At 28.9% G+C, this 22,062-nt stretch overlaps 1 protein-coding gene across 1 annotated transcript in view; it reads left to right on the top strand.

Annotated features, from left to right (window-relative positions):
* The window catches only part of LOC111622320 (cytospin-A-like), a 53,693-nt gene that overhangs the window by 18,693 nt on the left and 12,938 nt on the right, over positions 1-22,062 (top strand). The window contains exons 6-7 of the mRNA XM_023364673.1: positions 11,941-12,129; positions 16,496-16,765. Coding sequence (XP_023220441.1) covers positions 11,941-12,129; positions 16,496-16,765 — 459 coding nt within the window. The remainder of the gene's footprint in view (positions 1-11,940; positions 12,130-16,495; positions 16,766-22,062) is intronic.

A 22,062-nucleotide genomic window follows, 5' to 3' on the forward strand; every position in this document is an offset into this window, starting at 1 on the left:
TCTGTGTTTGGAATATGGTATTCGTTATGGCCACTGCTCAAATTTTCTTCAAAAGTATTAACAATTTCTTCGACCTCCACCAAAGCTTATCTGTGCTTGTTGACATACACCGGCTATTGTTCGAATGTATAATAATATAACCAAATATTCAGTCTTTCACCGATGTATTTTTTGTATGTTGACATTCACCGGAGAATATCGACATTCTCTAATTTCGGTCTTTCACAGTAACATATATACTACTTTAACAATAAAATATAATATAAAAGTAATGATAGAATAAATATAAAGAAAATAATCAAAATGTAATAAGTAAATACATTTTACTAGATGAACAACTATTTGTGTGATATTTTTCAACAAAACAAAATAAAGAACTTGTTGATATCATCCACATTTAACAAATCGAAGATTTTGGCAATTATTCTCAACACAATTTAAACTGTCAGTGTTTAAAAAAGAAAAACAAACTTATTTTACATTTAAAAATTCACATTTTTCATGTGCGAGTCCAGAAGCATTTTGATTATTTTCTTTATATTTATTCTATCATTATTTTTATATTATATTTTATTGTTAAAGTAGTATATATGTTACTGTGAAAGACCGAAATTAGAGAATGTCGATATTCTCCGGTGAATGTCAACATACAAAAAATACATCGGTGAAAGACTGAATATTTGGTTATATTATTATACATTCGAACAATAGCCGGTGTATGTCAACAAGCACAGATAAGCTTTGGTGGAGGTCGAAGAAATTGTTAATACTTTTGAAGAAAATTTGAGCAGTGGCCATAACGAATACCATATTCAAAAGGAAAATATTGAAGAGGAGCTGCAACCCACCACGTCTTCATATCAAGCCATTACTGAACAACACAAAGTTATTTCTATAAAAAGAGCGGCCGTGAAAGAGAATCTTCTACTGTGAGCAACGAAAATGTTACGAACCTCAAAAAGAAAATTTCCTTCTGCTCAAATTTGATACCGTACGAATACAAGTTCCTGATGTCGACCGTGGCTGTACAGATGCCTGAAATGTGTTGACAGTTGTTAGAATAGAAGACTTCGACTTTTATAAATTAGCAAACAAAAATGATACCCTCAAGAAGCTTTATTCCCGTAATCAGTTCGTAATTTGTAAAGAAAAGTTATTTTACTTTCCATAGATGATATTTCTTCTCAAGAAATATTGCTGAGAGAAGCAGCTGCAGCTAATTCGAAAAGTGGAGAGCAAGGCTATACATGCTGTCATTGCAAAAAAAGTGTCCCACGAATAAATGCAATTGTAAAAGCAAGGGATTCTTGTGCAATTCAAAGTGCCATAATAATTTAAGTTGTTGCAATAAATAAGATTGTATAAAGTTAATCACATAATTTATGTGTAAGTTTATTATTGTATTATTTTCTTTAATGATTTAGAATGTACTTGTGAGATCTGAAGGTTCTGGGAAGGATCGTTTTAATTAAAATAATTTGGAGAAAAGAATTAAAATAATATTTTCAACTTCAACAAGATTTTATCTAAAACCAGAGGAAACATCAGAATTTTTGAAAGGAAGTTGATTTTCTTTCCCAGGCTAACTCAGGATGAGTCGAGTTTTTGCACACGTTACGGAAGACTAAATAAAAGGGCCGTTTTCCCGCCTTTCGAGGCAGTCCGTCAAAACGTGGTATTGCCACGCAAGAAGTCTGACATATGCAGTCCATCGAAACAAGGTTTGCCATACGAAGAATCTGAAATACGTTAAGAGGTAGTCCGATAAGAAGAGGTATTGCCATACAAAAAGAATACGATACAAGTGATCGTCATACAAGACCGACAAGGCCATACTATGACCGATTAATTGAAGTAAATATACGACAAGATTGTCTAAGGAGAAAGATAAAAGAATCTCCCATAGAGGAGAAGAAAATAGAAATAAGAAGGAAGAAGATCCTCATACAAAAACAGATATGAAAAATACGTGGAAGGTAATATAGTCTCTGATAGATCGATGTAAACTCTCTCACGCGTTAGGTTAAAAATAAGATATTTTAAGTTAGATTTAGATATAGGTTAGATTCATCATTGTGTATTTTTATTATTTGATTTATTAAATATTTTGGTTTGTTTTATAAAATGGCTTGGTTCTTATTAGACGATCATTTTCATTCAAGTTTCCTTAGTTCCTCCGAATCCCGAGTTTAAGGATAACGCGTGTTAATCCGCATTTAAAATAGCTGCTTAACTGGTGTCAAGGAATCCTGACTAGATCTAGAATTAATTATGTAGATCGTTTAAACATAAACAGCCCTCGTAGAAAAAGTTAGTGAGCCGATCTTGAGATCGTGTGTCAAGTAAATGGCATAGACATAGTTCTGTGTCCCTGGCTTATCATATACTGTTTGTTTTAGGTTCAACAGTTTATTTACATGTGCTGCTACTTAAGCTTTCTCCTATTTTGACATATGAAAAAGTTTAATTTTTGTCTTAATGTAATAAAAATATTTTTATTCAACATTCAGCATCAGTGCAAGCTGAATGTCGACATTTGCCAGTGTAAGTGAGAAATAATAATATTTAGCAAATATTTCGTACATACACGAAACGACTGTGAATGGTGACATTCACCAGAGAATGTTGACATTCGCCAGATATTGGTCATTCACAGTAACATATATATCTAATCTTTCATATAACATTTATTTGAGTTTATTTCTTATTCTACTCTGTAAATGTAATATCGTCACCTTCCTCTGTGACCCTTTCACTACTAAATGTTTGCATTTTTTGCGTTAAACTAATATAAAATAGTATGGCATTTCATTGCTATTAACCCTGATTAATAGTTTGTGAATATTACAAATTTAATATAGGGTTTGTATACTTTTAACATAATTATTAACTAAATTTTATTAATATTTATTAAAAGACACTCCAACAGTTTTCTTGCAGTCTGCTTAAAAATTCATTTAGCAAGAATCTTGAATAACATATTTGATATTTACTTTATTATTAATGTGAAGAATAGAGTCTGTATGTTTCTCAATGCCTGATTTAAAGTCGTCTAGCAAGTTTTCAGTTATAATATTTAATAAATAAATAATCTAAAGTTGATTTCTTTGTTGTGGAGCGAAGTTAAATAATTGAACTAAACTATGTTTTGTCATATACAGATAATTCTTGAATAATGTACTTCAGTTAACATTAACCGAAATAAATTATTCAAGAATCATTCGTTTTGTGTTTGTTTTAATATAGTTCATTACTTATGAACAATGTTATAATATATGTCCCTTTTTAATATAGCATAGTTTCAGAGATTGTATGAGGTTTTCCTTTCAAACAACACAGCTACACATTGTGTGCAGTAGATGCATTGTTTCAAAGTAGCTCTGTTTTCCCACATGTGGGAAAACCAAGTTTCTTAGTATCTAAATTAATATTCAGATCCACTGTTACAATTATTCAACTGATGCTTATGCAATATAATATTATATCCGAAGTAAGTAATTGTAGTAATCATTAATGATCAATAAATGAAAAATAAGATTATTTCCAGAACTCCCTGCTGCCCACTTGCTTCTTGTCATCACTCAAGTATTCCCACTGCATTTTAAAAATTACTACTACACACTCTAGGAACCATGATTTAAACTATAATAAATTTTTTTATTAGTACACATTTATGGCCACATACCAAAGATAAATTTGAAATATAAAAATTAGCCTAGCTAAGTAACATTGCATTTTACTGTAGTAGTGTGCCACTGATGTAGTATGATGGCTTTCATGATGGATTCATGAAAGAAGGAAATATTCCACAAGTACAGTACATAACATTACAAATATGTTAATATATTATAAATATATGTATGAGTAAAATAGTTTTTGAAAGAGCTTTTTCGAAACTAGAATAAACATTAATAAAAATCTAAATTTTAGAATTATTATTATGTCATATATAGGCAGGAATATCTAAGAATTTAATAAAGGAATATTCAAAAATATGTAAATAAAAGATATAGAATATTTTTTTTTTGAGGAATTATTTTTACTACATGTAATGACAAAAAATTTCCATTGTGAATGAAGACAGAATTATCAAAGTAAATTTTTAAAAGAGTTTTATGTTGAATTTATTCAGCGTTAATAAATAAACACTGGAGGTATTTGTTACTGTGAAAGCTTTGGCAAGAAATTGCAGTTTAACAGATAAGAATAAGTCAAAAAAGAAAGTAATGATAACATAATGCATTATTTAAAATGAAAAAATTTAAATGTTGTTATTTGATCTTCATTGAAAGTTTTTTATTCCCTAACTATAACAGAATTTTTCTTATTAATTAATATTTATTTATATATGAATAAAATAGAATGTGTATCTGTTGTCCAGTATAAAAGCTAAAGGAGAATTGTCTACAAGGTCTGAAAATGGATCTAATAGACATAACTTTATATGAGAAATCTAATGGTGTGAATTAAAATTACTAAATGGCATATATGCTTATTAATTAAACTATATGAAAATATGTTTAGTGAAACAGTCCCATTTCCACCATTGCTCATAGTCCTAGAGATATTGGTGTTAGGATCAAGAAGCAATCTTGTAGAATTCTATCTAAGTAAATTTAAGTTTTTAGAAAAAGTTTGGAGTGTCCAATGTAGAACAGATGAACATGAACATAAAGATACGAAAAGGACTTCAAATCTTTAATGATGATTGGTTTTTTTGGAACATACAATACAGATGACTGGGCATTGCAAGGTCAGTATCAAAAAAGACAGATACTTCTGATAGAAGAAACTGTGTCAACCATAATGGGGTGAATGTAAACATCAAGTGGTGTTAAATTACAGTTTGGGTGCAGAAATTCAATATTTGAATCAAACATGGAACTTTGTTCCAGATAGAACTTTAGCAATGGCTTTGTACATGTGTATCTTGAAACTATGATGTATATTCTTTGTGTACATATAATTGTGGCAAAACTTGTGTGGAACACAAGTTTTAAATAAACATTTTGTGTTTTCAGCACATCAGTGATCAGTTTATTTTTGGTACTTGATTGCTTACTGTTCTCTCAATTCATTGTATTTCCTTTGGAATTAGCACAAGGTTGCTGTTGAGAATAAATCACACAGGAACTCTTTTAGAGTGGAAAAAGTAACAACAACAAATGATTTCAACTCCTATTTTGCAGAAAAAATTGCAAGATTCTCAGCCCCCAATAGCTAAAGTTTTCAGGAATGTAAATAAAAATAAATTGGTTGTATTTCCTTCGAAATTAGCACAAAATTGCTGTTGAGAACAAATCACACAGGAACTCTTTTAGAGTAGAAAAAGTAGGTTTATTTTCTATAATTTAAAAGGATATGCCCCTCTTAATGCCCCTCTTCAGTCCTAATAATTTAGTTATTCCAGCTGTCACTACAATATTAGGACTGAAGAGGTGCATTAAACCCGAAATGTACATCCTTTTAAATTATAGAAAATAAACCTACTTTTTCCACTCTAAAAGAGTTCCTGTGTGATTTGTTCTCAACAGCAATCTTGTGCTAATTTCGAAGGAAATACAACCAATTTATTTTTATTTACATTCCTGAAAACTTTAGCTATTGGGGGCTGAGAATCTTGCAATTTTTTTTCTGCAAAATAGGAGTTGAAATCATGATTTGATGTTGTTACAAATGCTTCCATTCAATGTATATATATTGCTTTCATTTGAATTAATAATAGATGTAAAATATTTGATACCATTTTTGGAAGATTAGGAATATTAAGAAAACATTTGTTAAGAAATAAATCAATTTTGACAAATTAAACTTTGTGTTTATTTCTTTATAATTTTTTTACTTGATAGGAACAAGAAAATTAAAATAGTTAATTATTAAACAAAAATAATAATTTAGATAGGTGAATTTACATTAAAATAGTTTTCGTTATTTTAATGTAATTTAAAATTATTAATTGATATTTGTATTTTTTTTAAATACAGTGGTACCTCAGGTTACGAACGCCCCAGCATATGAAATTTTCAGGATACGACATGAAATTTGAACATATTTTTGTTCCACGATATGAACAAAAACTCACCATACGACGTTACATTAGTTCGCATTTTTCATTTGTTTTTCTTACTACAGTTATTTTTTTTAATGTATTACTTGGCTTTAATTTGAGTATGTTTTTCGCGTTGGAACGAATTATTTGGTTTTACNCAGACTCGTTACCACTCTGCCACAGGACGCTCGAATAGAAATACGTATAATTTATATATAAAGTGCTAACAAAACTTTAAGTCCAATTTTCTCGATTATATTTGAGTATTGCACTTTAGTATTTTACAGGTAGTACACTCACATCGTGTACTACCTCTACACCAAAGATCATCAAAATCCGTTACCCCAAAGCCGTAGGCTCTCCTTGTGAATAAACAAGTGTCTGTTGCCTATCGTTGTTTGTTCTTTTAATTGTGTGCAAGTGACTATGTGAATTCCTTTCTGGTGTTTTGATTTCACTTTTGAGGAATGTAAAATTTGTACAAAAAATAACTTCATTTGAAAACATGTATAAAAACAAGATTTAATTACAGATGCAACAGGATTTAATATATTTTTACATTTTTAAATGCTAAATTGAACTAAATTAATTATATCTTGAATTACATATTTAGGGTACTTGTATATTATTTAAAGTAAATTAGATTTTAATATCTCTTTTGTGTTTCCACAGATGATACTTGACAATTAACTGTTATACTCTTTAAAGTTCAATCATTGTGTACCATCTGTGGATTACACTAAAAGAAGTGTTTTTTGAATTTACTGTTGGAATAAGCATTTTTAACAAGTAGGTCATTTATGCCAAGACTAATAGAAAATAAATAAATATGCAGCAATTTTGAAAGGTTACAACTTCTGTTCTCCTAGCTAGAAATCAGAATTTTATTCAAAGACAAGTCATGCTTAGAAGATTATCATCAAAATTTTAACAAACTTGACAAACATGTAGATCTAGCAAAGTTAACAAGATAAAGATTTAGATGTTACTACAAAAAACTTCTAAAAGAGAGAACAACAAATGCAAGTGAAAAAAAAATCAAGAATTACCACTTTCAACAAGAATTAGTTTGTTTTAACAATGTACATAAATAAATAGGAAAATAATTTATTTTCTGTTTTTCTCTAAAATAAATGTTCATTCATTTTTATACCTGCCTTGATTTTTAACAAAAAATTATTAATTGCTATGGTTCTTTCTTTCTTAATTTTTTTAAATAAATCATTTAAATAAATGGTTCCAAAACAGTTTCTGCACACTGCCTTTGATTCAATAAACTTATTTCAGGTACTACCTACCCACCCTATAAAACTTTTTAGAATATTGATTTTCAGGAACAATTAAACTTACTAAGGAAACAATTAAGTTCAAAATAGTAACAATTAATTACTTATTTAATTATATCTAATTCAAACTTTTAAATGGTGAACTTACAAGGGAACTGTTGGAGTGTCTTTTAATAAATATTAAAATTTAGTTAATAATTATGTTAAAACTATACAAACTCTGTATTAAATTTGTAGTATTCACTAAAACTATTAATCAGGGTTAATAGCAATTATATTAGTTTAGTGTAAATATGCAAATTTTTAGTAGTGATGAAAAGGTTACAGAGGAAGATGACAATATTAGATTTACAGAGTAGAATAAGAAATAAACTCAAATAAATGTTATATGAAAGATTACATTATGTATATATATATATATATATATATATACTATTTAACAATAAAATATAATATAAAAGTAATGATAGAATAAATATAAAGAAAATAATCAAAATGTAATAAGTAAATACATTTTACTAGATGAACAACTATTTGTGTGATATTTTTCAACAAAACAAAATAAAGAACTTGTTGATATCATCCACATTTAACAAATCGAAGATTTTGGCAATTATTCTCAACACAATTTAAACTGTCAGTGTTTAAAAAAGAAAAACAAACTTATTTTACATTTAAAAATTCACATTTTTCATGTGCGAGTCCAGAAGCATTTTGATTATTTTCTTTATATTTATTCTATCATTATTTTTATATTATATTTTATTGTTAAAGTAGTATATATGTTACTGTGAAAGACCGAAATTAGAGAATGTCGATATTCTCCGGTGAATGTCAACATACAAAAAATACATCGGTGAAAGACCGAATATTTGGTTATATTATTATACATTCGAACAATAGCCGGTGTATGTCAACAAGCACAGATAAGCTTTGGTGGAGGTCGAAGAAATTGTTAATACTTTTGAAGAAAATTTGAGCAGTGGCCATAACGAATACCATATTCAAAAGGAAAATATTGAAGAGGAGCTGCAACCCACCACGTCTTCATATCAAGCCATTACTGAACAACACAAAGTTATTTCTATAAAAAGAGCGGCCGTGAAAGAGAATCTTCTACTGTGAGCAACGAAAATGTTACGAACCTCAAAAAGAAAATTTCCTTCTGCTCAAATTTGATACCGTACGAATACAAGTTCCTGATGTCGACCGTGGCTGTACAGATGCCTGAAATGTGTTGACAGTTGTTAGAATAGAAGACTTCGACTTTTATAAATTAGCAAACAAAAATGATACCCTCAAGAAGCTTTATTCCCGTAATCAGTTCGTAATTTGTAAAGAAAAGTTATTTTACTTTCCATAGATGATATTTCTTCTCAAGAAATATTGCTGAGAGAAGCAGCTGCAGCTAATTCGAAAAGTGGAGAGCAAGGCTATACATGCTGTCATTGCAAAAAAAGTGTCCCACGAATAAATGCAATTGTAAAAGCAAGGGATTCTTGTGCAATTCAAAGTGCCATAATAATTTAAGTTGTTGCAATAAATAAGATTGTATAAAGTTAATCACATAATTTATGTGTAAGTTTATTATTGTATTATTTTCTTTAATGATTTAGAATGTACTTGTGAGATCTGAAGGTTCTGGAAAGGATCGTTTTAATTAAAATAATTTGGAGAAAAGAATTAAAATAATATTTTCAACTTCAACAAGATTTTATCTAAAACCAGAGGAAACATCAGAATTTTTGAAAGGAAGTTGATTTTCTTTCCCAGGCTAACTCAGGATGAGTCGAGTTTTTGCACACGTTACGGAAGACTAAATAAAAGGGCCGTTTTCCCGCCTTTCGAGGCAGTCCGTCAAAACGTGGTATTGCCACGCAAGAAGTCTGACATATGCAGTCCATCGAAACAAGGTTTGCCATACGAAGAATCTGAAATACGTTAAGAGGTAGTCCGATAAGAAGAGGTATTGCCATACAAAAAGAATACGATACAAGTGATCGTCATACAAGACCGACAAGGCCATACTATGACCGATTAATTGAAGTAAATATACGACAAGATTGTCTAAGGAGAAAGATAAAAGAATCTCCCATAGAGGAGAAGAAAATAGAAATAAGAAGGAAGAAGATCCTCATACAAAAACAGATATGAAAAATACGTGGAAGGTAATATAGTCTCTGATAGATCGATGTAAACTCTCTCACGCGTTAGGTTAAAAATAAGATATTTTAAGTTAGATTTAGATATAGGTTAGATTCATCATTGTGTATTTTTATTATTTGATTTATTAAATATTTTGGTTTGTTTTATAAAATGGCTTGGTTCTTATTAGACGATCATTTTCATTCAAGTTTCCTTAGTTCCTCCGAATCCCGAGTTTAAGGATAACGCGTGTTAATCCGCATTTAAAATAGCTGCTTAACTGGTGTCAAGGAATCCTGACTAGATCTAGAATTAATTATGTAGATCGTTTAAACATAAACAGCCCTCGTAGAAAAAGTTAGTGAGCCGATCTTGAGATCGTGTGTCAAGTAAATGGCATAGACATAGTTCTGTGTCCTGGCTTATCATATACTGTTTGTTTTAGGTTCAACAGTTTATTTACATGTGCTGCTACTTAAGCTTTCTCCTATTTTGACATATGAAAAAGTTTAATTTTTGTCTTAATGTAATAAAAATATTTTTATTCAACATTCAGCATCAGTGCAAGCTGAATGTCGACATTTGCCAGTGTAAGTGAGAAATAATAATATTTAGCAAATATTTCGTACATACACGAAACGACTGTGAATGGTGACATTCACCAGAGAATGTTGACATTCGCCAGATATTGGTCATTCACAGTAACATATATATCTAATCTTTCATATAACATTTATTTGAGTTTATTTCTTATTCTACTCTGTAAATGTAATATCGTCACCTTCCTCTGTGACCCTTTCACTACTAAATGTTTGCATTTTTTGCGTTAAACTAATATAAAATAGTATGGCATTTCATTGCTATTAACCCTGATTAATAGTTTGTGAATATTACAAATTTAATATAGGGTTTGTATACTTTTAACATAATTATTAACTAAATTTTATTAATATTTATTAAAAGACACTCCAACAGTTTTCTTGCAGTCTGCTTAAAAATTCATTTAGCAAGAATCTTGAATAACATATTTGATATTTACTTTATTATTAATGTGAAGAATAGAGTCTGTATGTTTCTCAATGCCTGATTTAAAGTCGTCTAGCAAGTTTTCAGTTATAATATTTAATAAATAAATAATCTAAAGTTGATTTCTTTGTTGTGGAGCGAAGTTAAATAATTGAACTAAACTATGTTTTGTCATATACAGATAATTCTTGAATAATGTACTTCAGTTAACATTAACCGAAATAAATNAATGTATTACTTGGCTTTAATTTGAGTATGTTTTTCGCGTTGGAACGAATTATTTGGTTTTACATGTAATAGTATGGGAAAAGATGATTCACCTTACGACATTTTCATGATACGATCTCAGTTTCGGAACGGATTAATTTCGTATCCTGAGGTACCACTGTATTCAAACAGTAAGAGATTAAATATTAATTAATTTTTGTTAATAATAATAATAATAATAACAACAACATCATATAAAAAGCAACAACATATAAAAAACATAGACACCATTAAGCAATCGTGGGCTCAAAAGGCACTCCATGACAGGCATCCTTATGACCTGGCCCAGGATTTTGTTGACAGAACTGCGTCAAACAGCTGGTTAGATCGGGGATGCCTCTTTGGGGAGACAGAAGGATTCATGATTGCCATACAGGATCAGGTCAAATACTAAAAACTACAGAAAACACATACTCAAAGATACATCACTCACAAATGACACATGCAGAAAATGTCACATGCCAGAAACTATACAACACATCACTTCTGGTTGCAAGCTCTTGGCACAGACAGATTACTTACATAGACACAATCAAGTAGCAAATATAATACACCCAAGAGCTTGCAAAGAAACACAAATTGGTAGACATTCACGAACCATACTACAAGTATATACCACAAACAGTATTGGAAAACAAGATGCACAAAATGTACTACGACAGAGCCATAATCATAGATAAAACAATTTACCACAACAGACCAGACATCACACTCATTGACAAACACAATAAAACTACATACATTATAGACATAGCCATTCCAAACACTCACAATGTACAAAACACATGCACTGAAAAAATTAGCGAGTACACAGAACTCGCCCAGGAAATAAAGCATCTGTGGAGGATGGATAGGGTGCTTATTGTACCTGTTGTTCTCTCCTATATTGAATACATGCCACATTGTTAGGAAATTCCTGAATACAGACACTGACATACTTACAGTATTTAATTTTTGTTTTTGGTTGCTATGCCTTGACTTTGGTCTGGCATAGTACACAGCCACTGGTGTGAACTGAGTAACCCACTAAACCCAACATAATAATAATTTAAATTTTATTTTAAAGCTCATCAATTTTATTGTAAATATTTTCATTAAAATAATTAGAAAAGTTGCATCATAATTGTTTTTTATATCATTTGAAAATTAATAATCTGATTCTTTAAGGTATCGGAATTACAAAGAGAGAGAGAAGCAAATGCTACATCAGAACTTGATAATTTATTAAGTGAAGCCAGAAGAGATAAAGAAAAAATTGAGGCAAAAGCAATGCGGCTTCAAGAGCAATTAGCACTGAGTCAAAGAGAAACTTCTAGATTAAAGGAAAAGTTAAATCAGATACAAGAAGAAAATATGGTAATTTATTTAAAATATATAAAAGGATAAAATTAATGAAAAAAATTATTTACAGAAATATATACCAGTTTATTTTCAGAATAAAAATATGATTGTTATTATAATTAATTATATTTCTTTTTATAGTCATGTTATATAAAAATTTCTGTAAAATTAGGAATATAATACAAAAATATTATTGTGTTATAATTAATTGTATGATTAAATTCATATTTTTCATATATACAAATTTTGTCAGATTGCTCACTTTCATTTATATTCAGTGGACTTTATTGAAGTATAAACAAACTAGAAAAATAAAGATTTAGCTTGTTGCATATACATGAATTCAACTAATATTTATTTTAAAGTTTTTCATTAAACATTAATTTTCATTACATATTACAAAATAGAGCAATTATGTTTACTATTATTATATTATGTGATTAAAAAAATTTTTTTAAATAAAATATTTTCACAAAATTAAATGTTAAGTAATATTTAAAATGCATTATTCATTTAGTATAATCTATGATTTTCACTGTACTATTTTTGTTGTGTTAAATCTTAATACTTGGAGAAAATTAATTTTATTGACTTAATCTGATAAATAAAAATACCTAATCAAGCATTAAAATAAAAGCAAAAATTTTTACAATGAAACTACATTTTATCATAACAATAAAAGTTTTATATTAAATACATAAAATTTAAAATTAATAGTTTAATTTTTCATATATTTGGTTAGTGTTCAAAATACCTCTAGTTTTATTAGTTTTTTGGATTTATTAAAATTCATAAAGATAAATTTAAAGGCAATGAAATTTCCATTGAAAAATTTATTTGGCATATATTAATGAGGATATAGCATCAACAAACTACTAGTAGATTGTTTGTCACCAATGTTTAGTAATGGTCTTTTCTAGCTGTTATCAATTTGTATTGTGTTTGAGACATATGCAGAAGAAAATTTTTAGGTTTATATAAATCTGTATTCTTGTTAATGATGGAATGATTGATTTATATGAATGACATGCAAATACTTTAAAAAAATAAATGAAACATTAAGTTTCAGAATTTGTAAGCGTGTTTCTGTGCTGTAGTACAGTTATCAAATAAATTTTACTGACTGCAAAAAAAGTTTTATAAAATTAATTATAGAATAGAAATAGGAAACTTTTATCCCTTAATAAAACATACATTTTATTAATTAAAATCAACAATTTGATCAGTACAATATTTTAAAATTTTGAAAAAAATTTATTTAATTTTTAAGGGAGACTTACAAGGGGGAGGTCATAATGTGGTCCTTGCAATTCAATAATAATGTTTGTGTGGATAAACCTTGATATGAATATTTATTGAGCAAGGGGAGAAAGTTTACTTTTTGAGTGTTTTTAAAAAAAAAATATCCTGAGTGACTTATTCATAGGTTTTATGGAACCATTTGCTGAAGACTGTATGGCTCAGCAGCTGTTTTCCTTACTCATAAGTTAGTTATTTGCAAGATTGCTAGTTTGCATTTCAACAAATAGATATTTTTTTAAATCAACATGCTTTTATTCTAAAAATTGTAAATTACTTGGATTTATATATTTTGTCTTTTTACTTTCTATAAAAATGTATATTTTTTCTTATTTGTAAATTTGTTTTTGGTTAAAAATAAAGTTAAATTTTTTTACATTAGGTAATATAAGAATATTATGAATAATTTGACTTTTTAGCAATTAAATAAATTCAAAAATTATTAGTTATAACTAACTATTAATATCACATTTGAACATTTGAATTGTTATACATAGCCAGTGCTGCCATTTCTAGGGTCATTTCAACCTCTCAGGGTAATGTTTAGGGTAATCTTATTTAGGTTAAATCTAGGGTAAAACTGCCCTTTGATTTGATGCTGTTACCCATTGTGCTACAAGTTTTGCCGGAAAAAGTTTTAGTTTAAAACCATTTTGTTTTCCCTTATAAATGGAGGGTTTTAGGATAGGATAACAGAAGCGAAAGAAATAAAGCAGATTGGTGGTTTCATTTGAACCTTCAAAGCGAATGTTAAAACACATATATATATATATATATATATATAAATTGATTAATTTTTAAAACTGATCAGCTACATATTAAAGTATGTTTGAAATCAACTGAATAACCTGAATAGCTTATTTAATTTTCTATATTCAGCTAAGATACACATGTCGAAAGTGAATTAATTAAAATAAAATTTAAATAATTATGTTCATTAGACTTATGGATATATTTTATGATTATTTGAAAACCAGGCAAATTTTTCTCATTGGTATTACTAAACTAAAACATCAATTATCTCCATATCAGATGTAAATTCAAATTTAATGTACCTAAATTGGAATTTCAAATTCAAATTTAGCCTTTATCAGATGTAAACCTCTGATAAAGCCTAAAAATCCTAAGACATTTTAGTTATTAAGATTTTTTAAAACAATAAATTAAGAATTATTCTGATTAACATTTTATGATAATAGTACAGGGATCTGTGTCATAGAATCGTTCGTCTTATTTTTTTATCTGAGCATGAGTTTGATGATGGTTGAGCTTGAAGAGTTATTTTCAATTTAGGGTAATCTAGGGTAAAATGAAGCTGCCATCAAGGTAGTTCCACCAGAAGCAGGCGCAGCACTGTATAAGACAATAAACAATCATCTTTCAATGTCACTTCTCTGGTTTATTATTGTTTATAATGTAGACATATATCCTTTTCACACTGATAAAACAAGCAGACATTAAAAATAAATTAAAGTTGTACATAAGAATAATTAATAAAATCATAACCATAAAATAATTATTTCTATTTAAAATAAATTTAGTTTGGTTTTAAAACAGTTCTAAAAATGAATCTTTAAGGAGGAGAAACTGCACATTTTTAATAGAAAATAAATAGACAAAATGAGTTACTCATGTAATTTACAATTATTTTATGTATAAAAAAAACTATATTGATTTGAAAAAACTCAGTCATGCTACCACTGAGCCAGGATATCATCATTGAAATTTTTGAATTGTAAACTCACTCCAAAATTTTTTAACTGATTTTCTTGAAAATGTTTGAGAAGTACACTTTTTCCTATTGCTCAATAAAGGTTTATACTAAGGCTTATCCACACAAACAGTATTATTGAAGTCTGTGAGGACCAATGACAATCATGACCTCCTCTTGTTAGATAATTTAAAAAACAAAACAGCAAAATGTCATTGAAATTTTCAATGCCATTTTTAAAGCAAAGAAGTATAATTACTTCTTTGCTTTAAAATAAATACTGCACTCAATGCATTATTGCTACACTGTGCAGTAATTACAATTTTTTCATAACTATTAAATTTTCCAATAAATATCAAATTGCTCTAATCTGGAATTGTTTACCAGACTTCTGAATTCTGTTTTAGACATTGGTATTTGTAATTATCAAATTTATATATATATATAATTTTAATTTATAAAAAAAAGTTCTAATATATGAAATTATAGAAATAAAATTCATTACAATATCTTTACAGAAATTTTGTGAAATATATAATTGTTTTTAAATAAATTATAATACCATGACCACAAAAACTGGATAAAATTATGAATGATGTCAAATTAAATCCAAATCCAGTAAAAAACATATTTACCAAAATAACATTTTTAATAGCATTTAACTATCATTGTCAAGTCCATGTGACCATGTTAACAGCAAATCATTAGAAATAATGCCATAAAGTTTTATTACAGAAATTTTAGGGAAACAGCATGTTTCTAGATAATTGCTATGTTGTATAATATATTGTTAAAATGTTCACCATGTAATTGCAAAGCTGTTTTACAGCTAAGCATATAATGTAAATATTTTATTGGTTAATAGTTTTATCATTTTATTATTTTAAATATATTAATTAGTTTGCCTGTGAGTCTTGTAATATTGTAAAATTTATTTTTTGCCTTACATTCCTTACATTTAACCAATATGATTACCAAACTGATGAGGGCCATTAACACCAGGGACCGAAATGCATTTTAGGAGGTGCATAAGGCAATAACAGTTTTAATTGTATTATAACCATTCTATAAAATTATATATTATGTATTGTAAAATGTATTATGTATATTGTATTATGTTAAAATTAAGTTTCATTTTTGATGATGTATTAATTGTAAAGGCTGATTAATTTTCTTTATCAGTTCTACTTTTGTAGGATTAAACTAAGTATTTAGTATTATTAAATTTGATATTACTATAAGCTGTTTTTTAATTATTAATGCCAAATCCAAGTTCTTATAATAGGTTATATTTAAGTTGTTGAATTGTTTTCAGTTGCATTATTTAAAATTTATTTGAAATGTTTTTTATATTGAATGCATTTTTAATAGGTTACTAAAAACAATGCTCATAAGCAACTATCAGACTTGGAATATCGTATTGAGCAACTAGAAACTGAAAAACTTCAAATTCAAAGAGATATGGAGATTTTAGAAGATGCTTTACATCAAGCAGAATTAAAATGTCAAAGACACTTAGAAGATAAACGAGAATTGAAAGCAACTGTAGGAGAATTACAAAAAACAGTGAATGAAACAACTTCCCAACTGAAAGAAGTACAGAAAGAACTTGATGAATTTAAAGAAAAACATTGCACTGAGGTGAGTTATTTTATTAAAATTAACATTAAAAATGGATAAAATTTCTTTATATCCAATAACTATGTGGTTATACTTACAGGAAAATCACACCATAGATCACTGGTTGACACAAATACATCCTATTTTATTCTCTAAAATGTACATTTTGTAGAATTTAGAAGAATAAAATAAGATATATTTGTGTCAACCAACAACCTGTGATGTGATTGTCCTTTAAGTGTAACCATGTAGTTATTGGATATAAAGAAATATATTTTAGGACAAAAAACTTCACTATAGATAAAATTTATATAGCCATTTATGTGGCATAATTTGTTGTTCAAAGTAAGACATTTAAAATCTAATCAAAAAAACAGCTTCAGACCAAAAATTTTTGGAGTAAATATTATTGTATTTAAAATACAGTGGACCCTTCTATAACATGCTTTCTTACAACGTGTTATATGGTCAATACAGGAAATCCTCATTAGTTCGAAATTCAGGGGACGAAATATTCAAGACTGAATTTTGAATTATCCAAAATTTCTGTAGAATATGCCAAATGCCATGTAACTGATGTAATTTATTAAGCAAACACAATACAGCTACTTAAACAGAATGCTATTTTTGTTAAATAATAATAATAAAAATAAACTGCAGTAAACAGCACATTTCCATCAAGAACTTCACAGGCTGCCGGATAGATTTTATAAAAAGTAAAGCAGAATTTTTTGAAATGTAGCCCAAATTATTTTTAAGGTGGCCCAAAAAGTAGTAAGTCACTCAAAAATAGTAGCCTAGAGTTCTATGAATATCTAAATCTGCTATTGTAGCCCAATCTTGCAATCATGAAATCCAGCCATACTTTATGAAATAAGAGAAGAAGGGATGGTCCATATATAAAGTGATACCCAAAAATTTGTTATTGTAGAAGCAAAGTCATATTGATCAGATTAGAGTTGTTCTTGGTTTATTGTTTTCTTATAGTATGGAGGCACTTTGATCTAAACAAAATAGTTAACAAACACATATCATACAGTTCAGACAGAATTTTCACTTCAAATTACGAAGTAGCTGTATTTTGAACTAATAGGATTTCGAACTATCCAAGTTTGAGTTATCGAAGATTTTCTGTATTCATAAAATATGTTTCTAACTTTTTGGCTATTTTGTCATTATGCTACACTCATATTTCATACATAACATGTGGTTTGTATAACACAATTTCCTATAATGCAAAATGTATCCTCCACATTATTTGGGTTCACTATACCATATTATTTTGAATATAAGTCAAATTCCATTTCTGGAATCCTTACTTTTTGAAAATATCAGGATCCAAATATAAATTGACGTTTTATTATTATTTTTATTTGACTGTAAAAAAAATTAGCAATTTGCATTAAAATTTTGGAAAATCATTGAAACAATACTTCATCCCTCATCATTATCAGAATTTTTATTATCTTTCCTATTTCTTATTATTTATCCATCATGGTCTACAGCAGGGGTGGCCAACTTTTGTGTACATAAGATCTACTTTTTATCTTAAAAATGTGTCTTGATCGACTTGTTGTTGTAGGCATAGACTAAGTGGTAAGGGGAGGTGTGAAATACATATTATGTTTAGATAGGTAAGAAAAGTCACAATTTAATTTAAAACATGAAGAAAAGGCACTTACATTTTAAACAGAAGAAAAATTGAAACTCAACGTTGTCACTTTCAGGGACCACCACTTCACCGTTCCTTTCTCTACTCTGTCCCGACCTATTCTCTCTGTCCCTCTTCTTGCCTTTCTTATTTTTGGTTTTATGACCCTTTGTCTACATTTCTTATTCCCCTTTTACATCTGTAAGCAAATAGATTGCACATGACTGACAAAATCGTATCTGAGGGAGGATGCGGAGGTCCAATATCATTACGGTTGCATTTGGTTACAAGTGTAACACATTAAGTCAAGACATCGTGAGTGATCGACCAAAATTGGCTTTGCGATCAACTTGTTGGCCACCCCTGGTCTACAGCTTCTTTAAACTGTACAAATTCTCTGTTCTGTTCAAGTTGTTGGTAACACAGCATTTCTTAAAACCCTTTATTAATTATCTTCACCAACTGTTTCTTATAATTTTACTGTTATTCTAACTTTAATAAAAATTCCACATATTCTTATAACTCTTTATTTATGTAACTAACTTTCATAATCAATTTCAATCAATTATGTCTCTTTATTTTCAAAATTACTTTAGTTAGAAATAAATTTTTTTTAATTTATATTTACAATACCTGGGAACCAGTCGTCATAAATATATTTTTTATTGCATTCTTAATAGATTTTACAAATTACATTTTAATCATACTTGTCGATCAGATAATTGTATTCAATGGGTTTGTTTTGTAGAAACAAATATATGCATTGAACATCTATGTTATAAGTGACAAATTGTAACTTACTTTTTCTTTTCTGTTGATATCAGTAAAAGTGAAATTAATATGAAAGTTAAAGAGCAAAATCAAGAGTGTTTTATGCAACACATAGTAGACTGCCTAGGATATAAATTATGCCAGGGGAAATTGGTTTCCTTGCATATTTGTGACTATCAAAAACAAAAACAAACTGTGTTTCATTCTCATTTGTTTTATTTTTTTATAACTGTCCAAAACTTTTTATAAAAGTCTAAAATCATATTAAGTACACAAATTTATAATTAATAGAAATTTACACTTGCAACAGAGTAAATTTTCAGTAACCTTTTCTTCAATTTTTGATGATCACTTAATTAGTTGACACACAGAAACTTAGGAGTATAAAGTTACCAAAATAAAATTTTCAAAGAAGTTACCAAAACTGATTCTGTTGAATGCAATAAAAACAGTTGACTAATTAGTTATTTACAATTGTGCCAAACACTTAATTCTTGTGCATAATTTGTGTACTGCTGCATGACAGGTCTACAACTTTGACTGCTTATAGCATTTCTAAACAATTAATGCACTGAATTTTAACATCAGTTTAACTCTGTATGACATGTACTACAGACAGTTATCAAAATTGAGGAAAACTAATTGGACTCAAGTATAAGTCAGTGTTCAAATATAGATCAGGGGTGTTTTATTTTTGTTTCCTTTAAAACTGGGTGGAAACATTAATGTTTGGGCAAATACAGTAATTAAAATTGTAACATTGTTAACTTTCATAGAGCTTAAGTTTTTTATATTATCTGGAAATATATTGTTGAATTTAAAAGAATGATATACTCAATAATATGTTGTAAACCAAGCCATGCTAAATTTTATTTAAAAAAATACATAAATCAGGTTTGTGTCATTTTTGCAATGTGCTTACCAAAGCAAAGTCATAGGAATAAGTCTGGTTGGTCTGATCATGGGCCACTTTTTGCTGCCTGTGTTAAGAATTCAGTTCTAATTTCAAATTACCCACTACCATGCAGCACTTTCAGATCAAACAAGTATATTTATTCATAGAGAGAAAGTGTTATCCATAAGGTATTGCTTTTTCCCTACTGGCAACAAACCAAAGGAGCTTTAGAAATTAGAAAATTTTTGAAATAATTAGGTAAGTGTTGAAAGTGAAGTCTTTATAAAGTAACTAGGAGACTGTAGCTGTAATCATAGTCATTTCTTTCCATTTTTGGACTGGACTACTATTTCCCCTTCTAGAGCCCTGCAAAATCAGTATAAATCATAAAAGAATAAATTAAATTAAAAAAAGATTTCATGATGTTTACATTGAAACAAATCAAATTTACATAAGGCAAGGAATTTTCCAAGAAGATTCCTTAAGTCTACCCTGGTTTTGTCTGAACCTAAATTTGGATCCACTGTTTAAATAGGTTAAATGAATCACAATATAGATGCAAAAAATCATACTCAAAAAAACAATACAATACTTTCTCATCTCATGTACCTGAAAAATGTAAACTTTACACATCACACAAATGCTGCTAAATTACTAGTTTAAAACTATACACATTTACTCCAATTATGTCAATTATATGTGACAATGCCGAAGCACCCCCTATGCTTCGGCACCACAGGACTGAAGGGTCAACATTGCGTCAGCGAAGACTGCAATGACTAATTTGTCAGGACTGACACCGCTGTGTCTTCTGGGTAGACACAGAGACCGTTACATTCACATTTACGCGCGAGCAGTTGCATCTGTGAGCAGTTGGACTCAGGATGGAGACCGCTTAACTCCTTAAGGACATTGACATTTTTTATATAGATTTCAATTAAACGTAAAAAATACTTAAAACAGAAAAAAAACGAAAGAAATGCGTTTATTTTGAAGAAAAAGCTTTAAATTTTATTTTCCTTTGTTTCGCCTGTCTGTGAAATGTAACACCGATGAGTCATTGTTTACACAGCTGGGTGACCTTGAACACAGCTGGAGTCCGATTTCCCGGGACATTCTCATAGACGTCTCGGGAGGACAAGGGTTTAAAGTAGGGTGACTATAAGCGACACAGAAATTTTTAAATATTTTTAAAAAATTCAAAATTTTATTGCGATTTCCGACCCCCCCTAATTAATTAATTATATATTTATAAAAATATATTAATTAAAAAAATTAAAAAACCATCGGAGGTCGTTTTTGACATCAGAAACTAACTTTAAATAACTTTACTGAATGAAAATCCGTGCGCTACAACTTAAAAACCATGAAATAATTTTGATAAAAAACTCCCATTAAAAAACAATTAAGCCTTAATCGAGCCTTCACATAGGCTCATTAAAATCGCGATAAAATTTTTTTGCGCGGGAAAAAAATTTTGAAAAAATTTCGGGACCTAAAAAACATTCCAAAAATTCAAAAAAAAAAAAATTTTCAAAAATGGCCTTAAGGACCTCATTTTATGTAACGTTATGTAACTTGCCCGAGATATCTCGGGTTATGGGCTTAAGGGGTTAAGGAAGTGCACCCAACACAATTCTAACAATAACAACATTCGTTTATTAAACTAGTTCTGCAAAGAGGTATTTACCTTAAAGCTTCTTTGTGAGAAACGAGTTGGAGAGAGAGAGCTTACATAACATCGCGGGTCATTATAAATACCTGTAGCACTATGTATGGATTTCCAGATGTCTGTGGAGTTGTTGGGGAGCCTTGGGAATGTCTCTGTTGCCTTGACGGTGGTTAAAGTCTATCGAAAGTTGAGATCCGTTAGTTCTTCGTAGGTGTTCCTGGAGAAACACTGGATATTTGGGAGGAGCGTGCAGCGACGAGTGATGATGATAAATCTTTCGGCTGGCACACAGGATACTCTCGCGGACTCTCAACCCATCTCACTGTTCC

Source organism: Centruroides sculpturatus, unplaced genomic scaffold (assembly GCF_000671375.1).
Source record: "Centruroides sculpturatus isolate CEXI.00-Female unplaced genomic scaffold, Cexi_2.0 scaffold276, whole genome shotgun sequence".
Taxonomy (NCBI): domain Eukaryota; kingdom Metazoa; phylum Arthropoda; class Arachnida; order Scorpiones; family Buthidae; genus Centruroides; species Centruroides sculpturatus.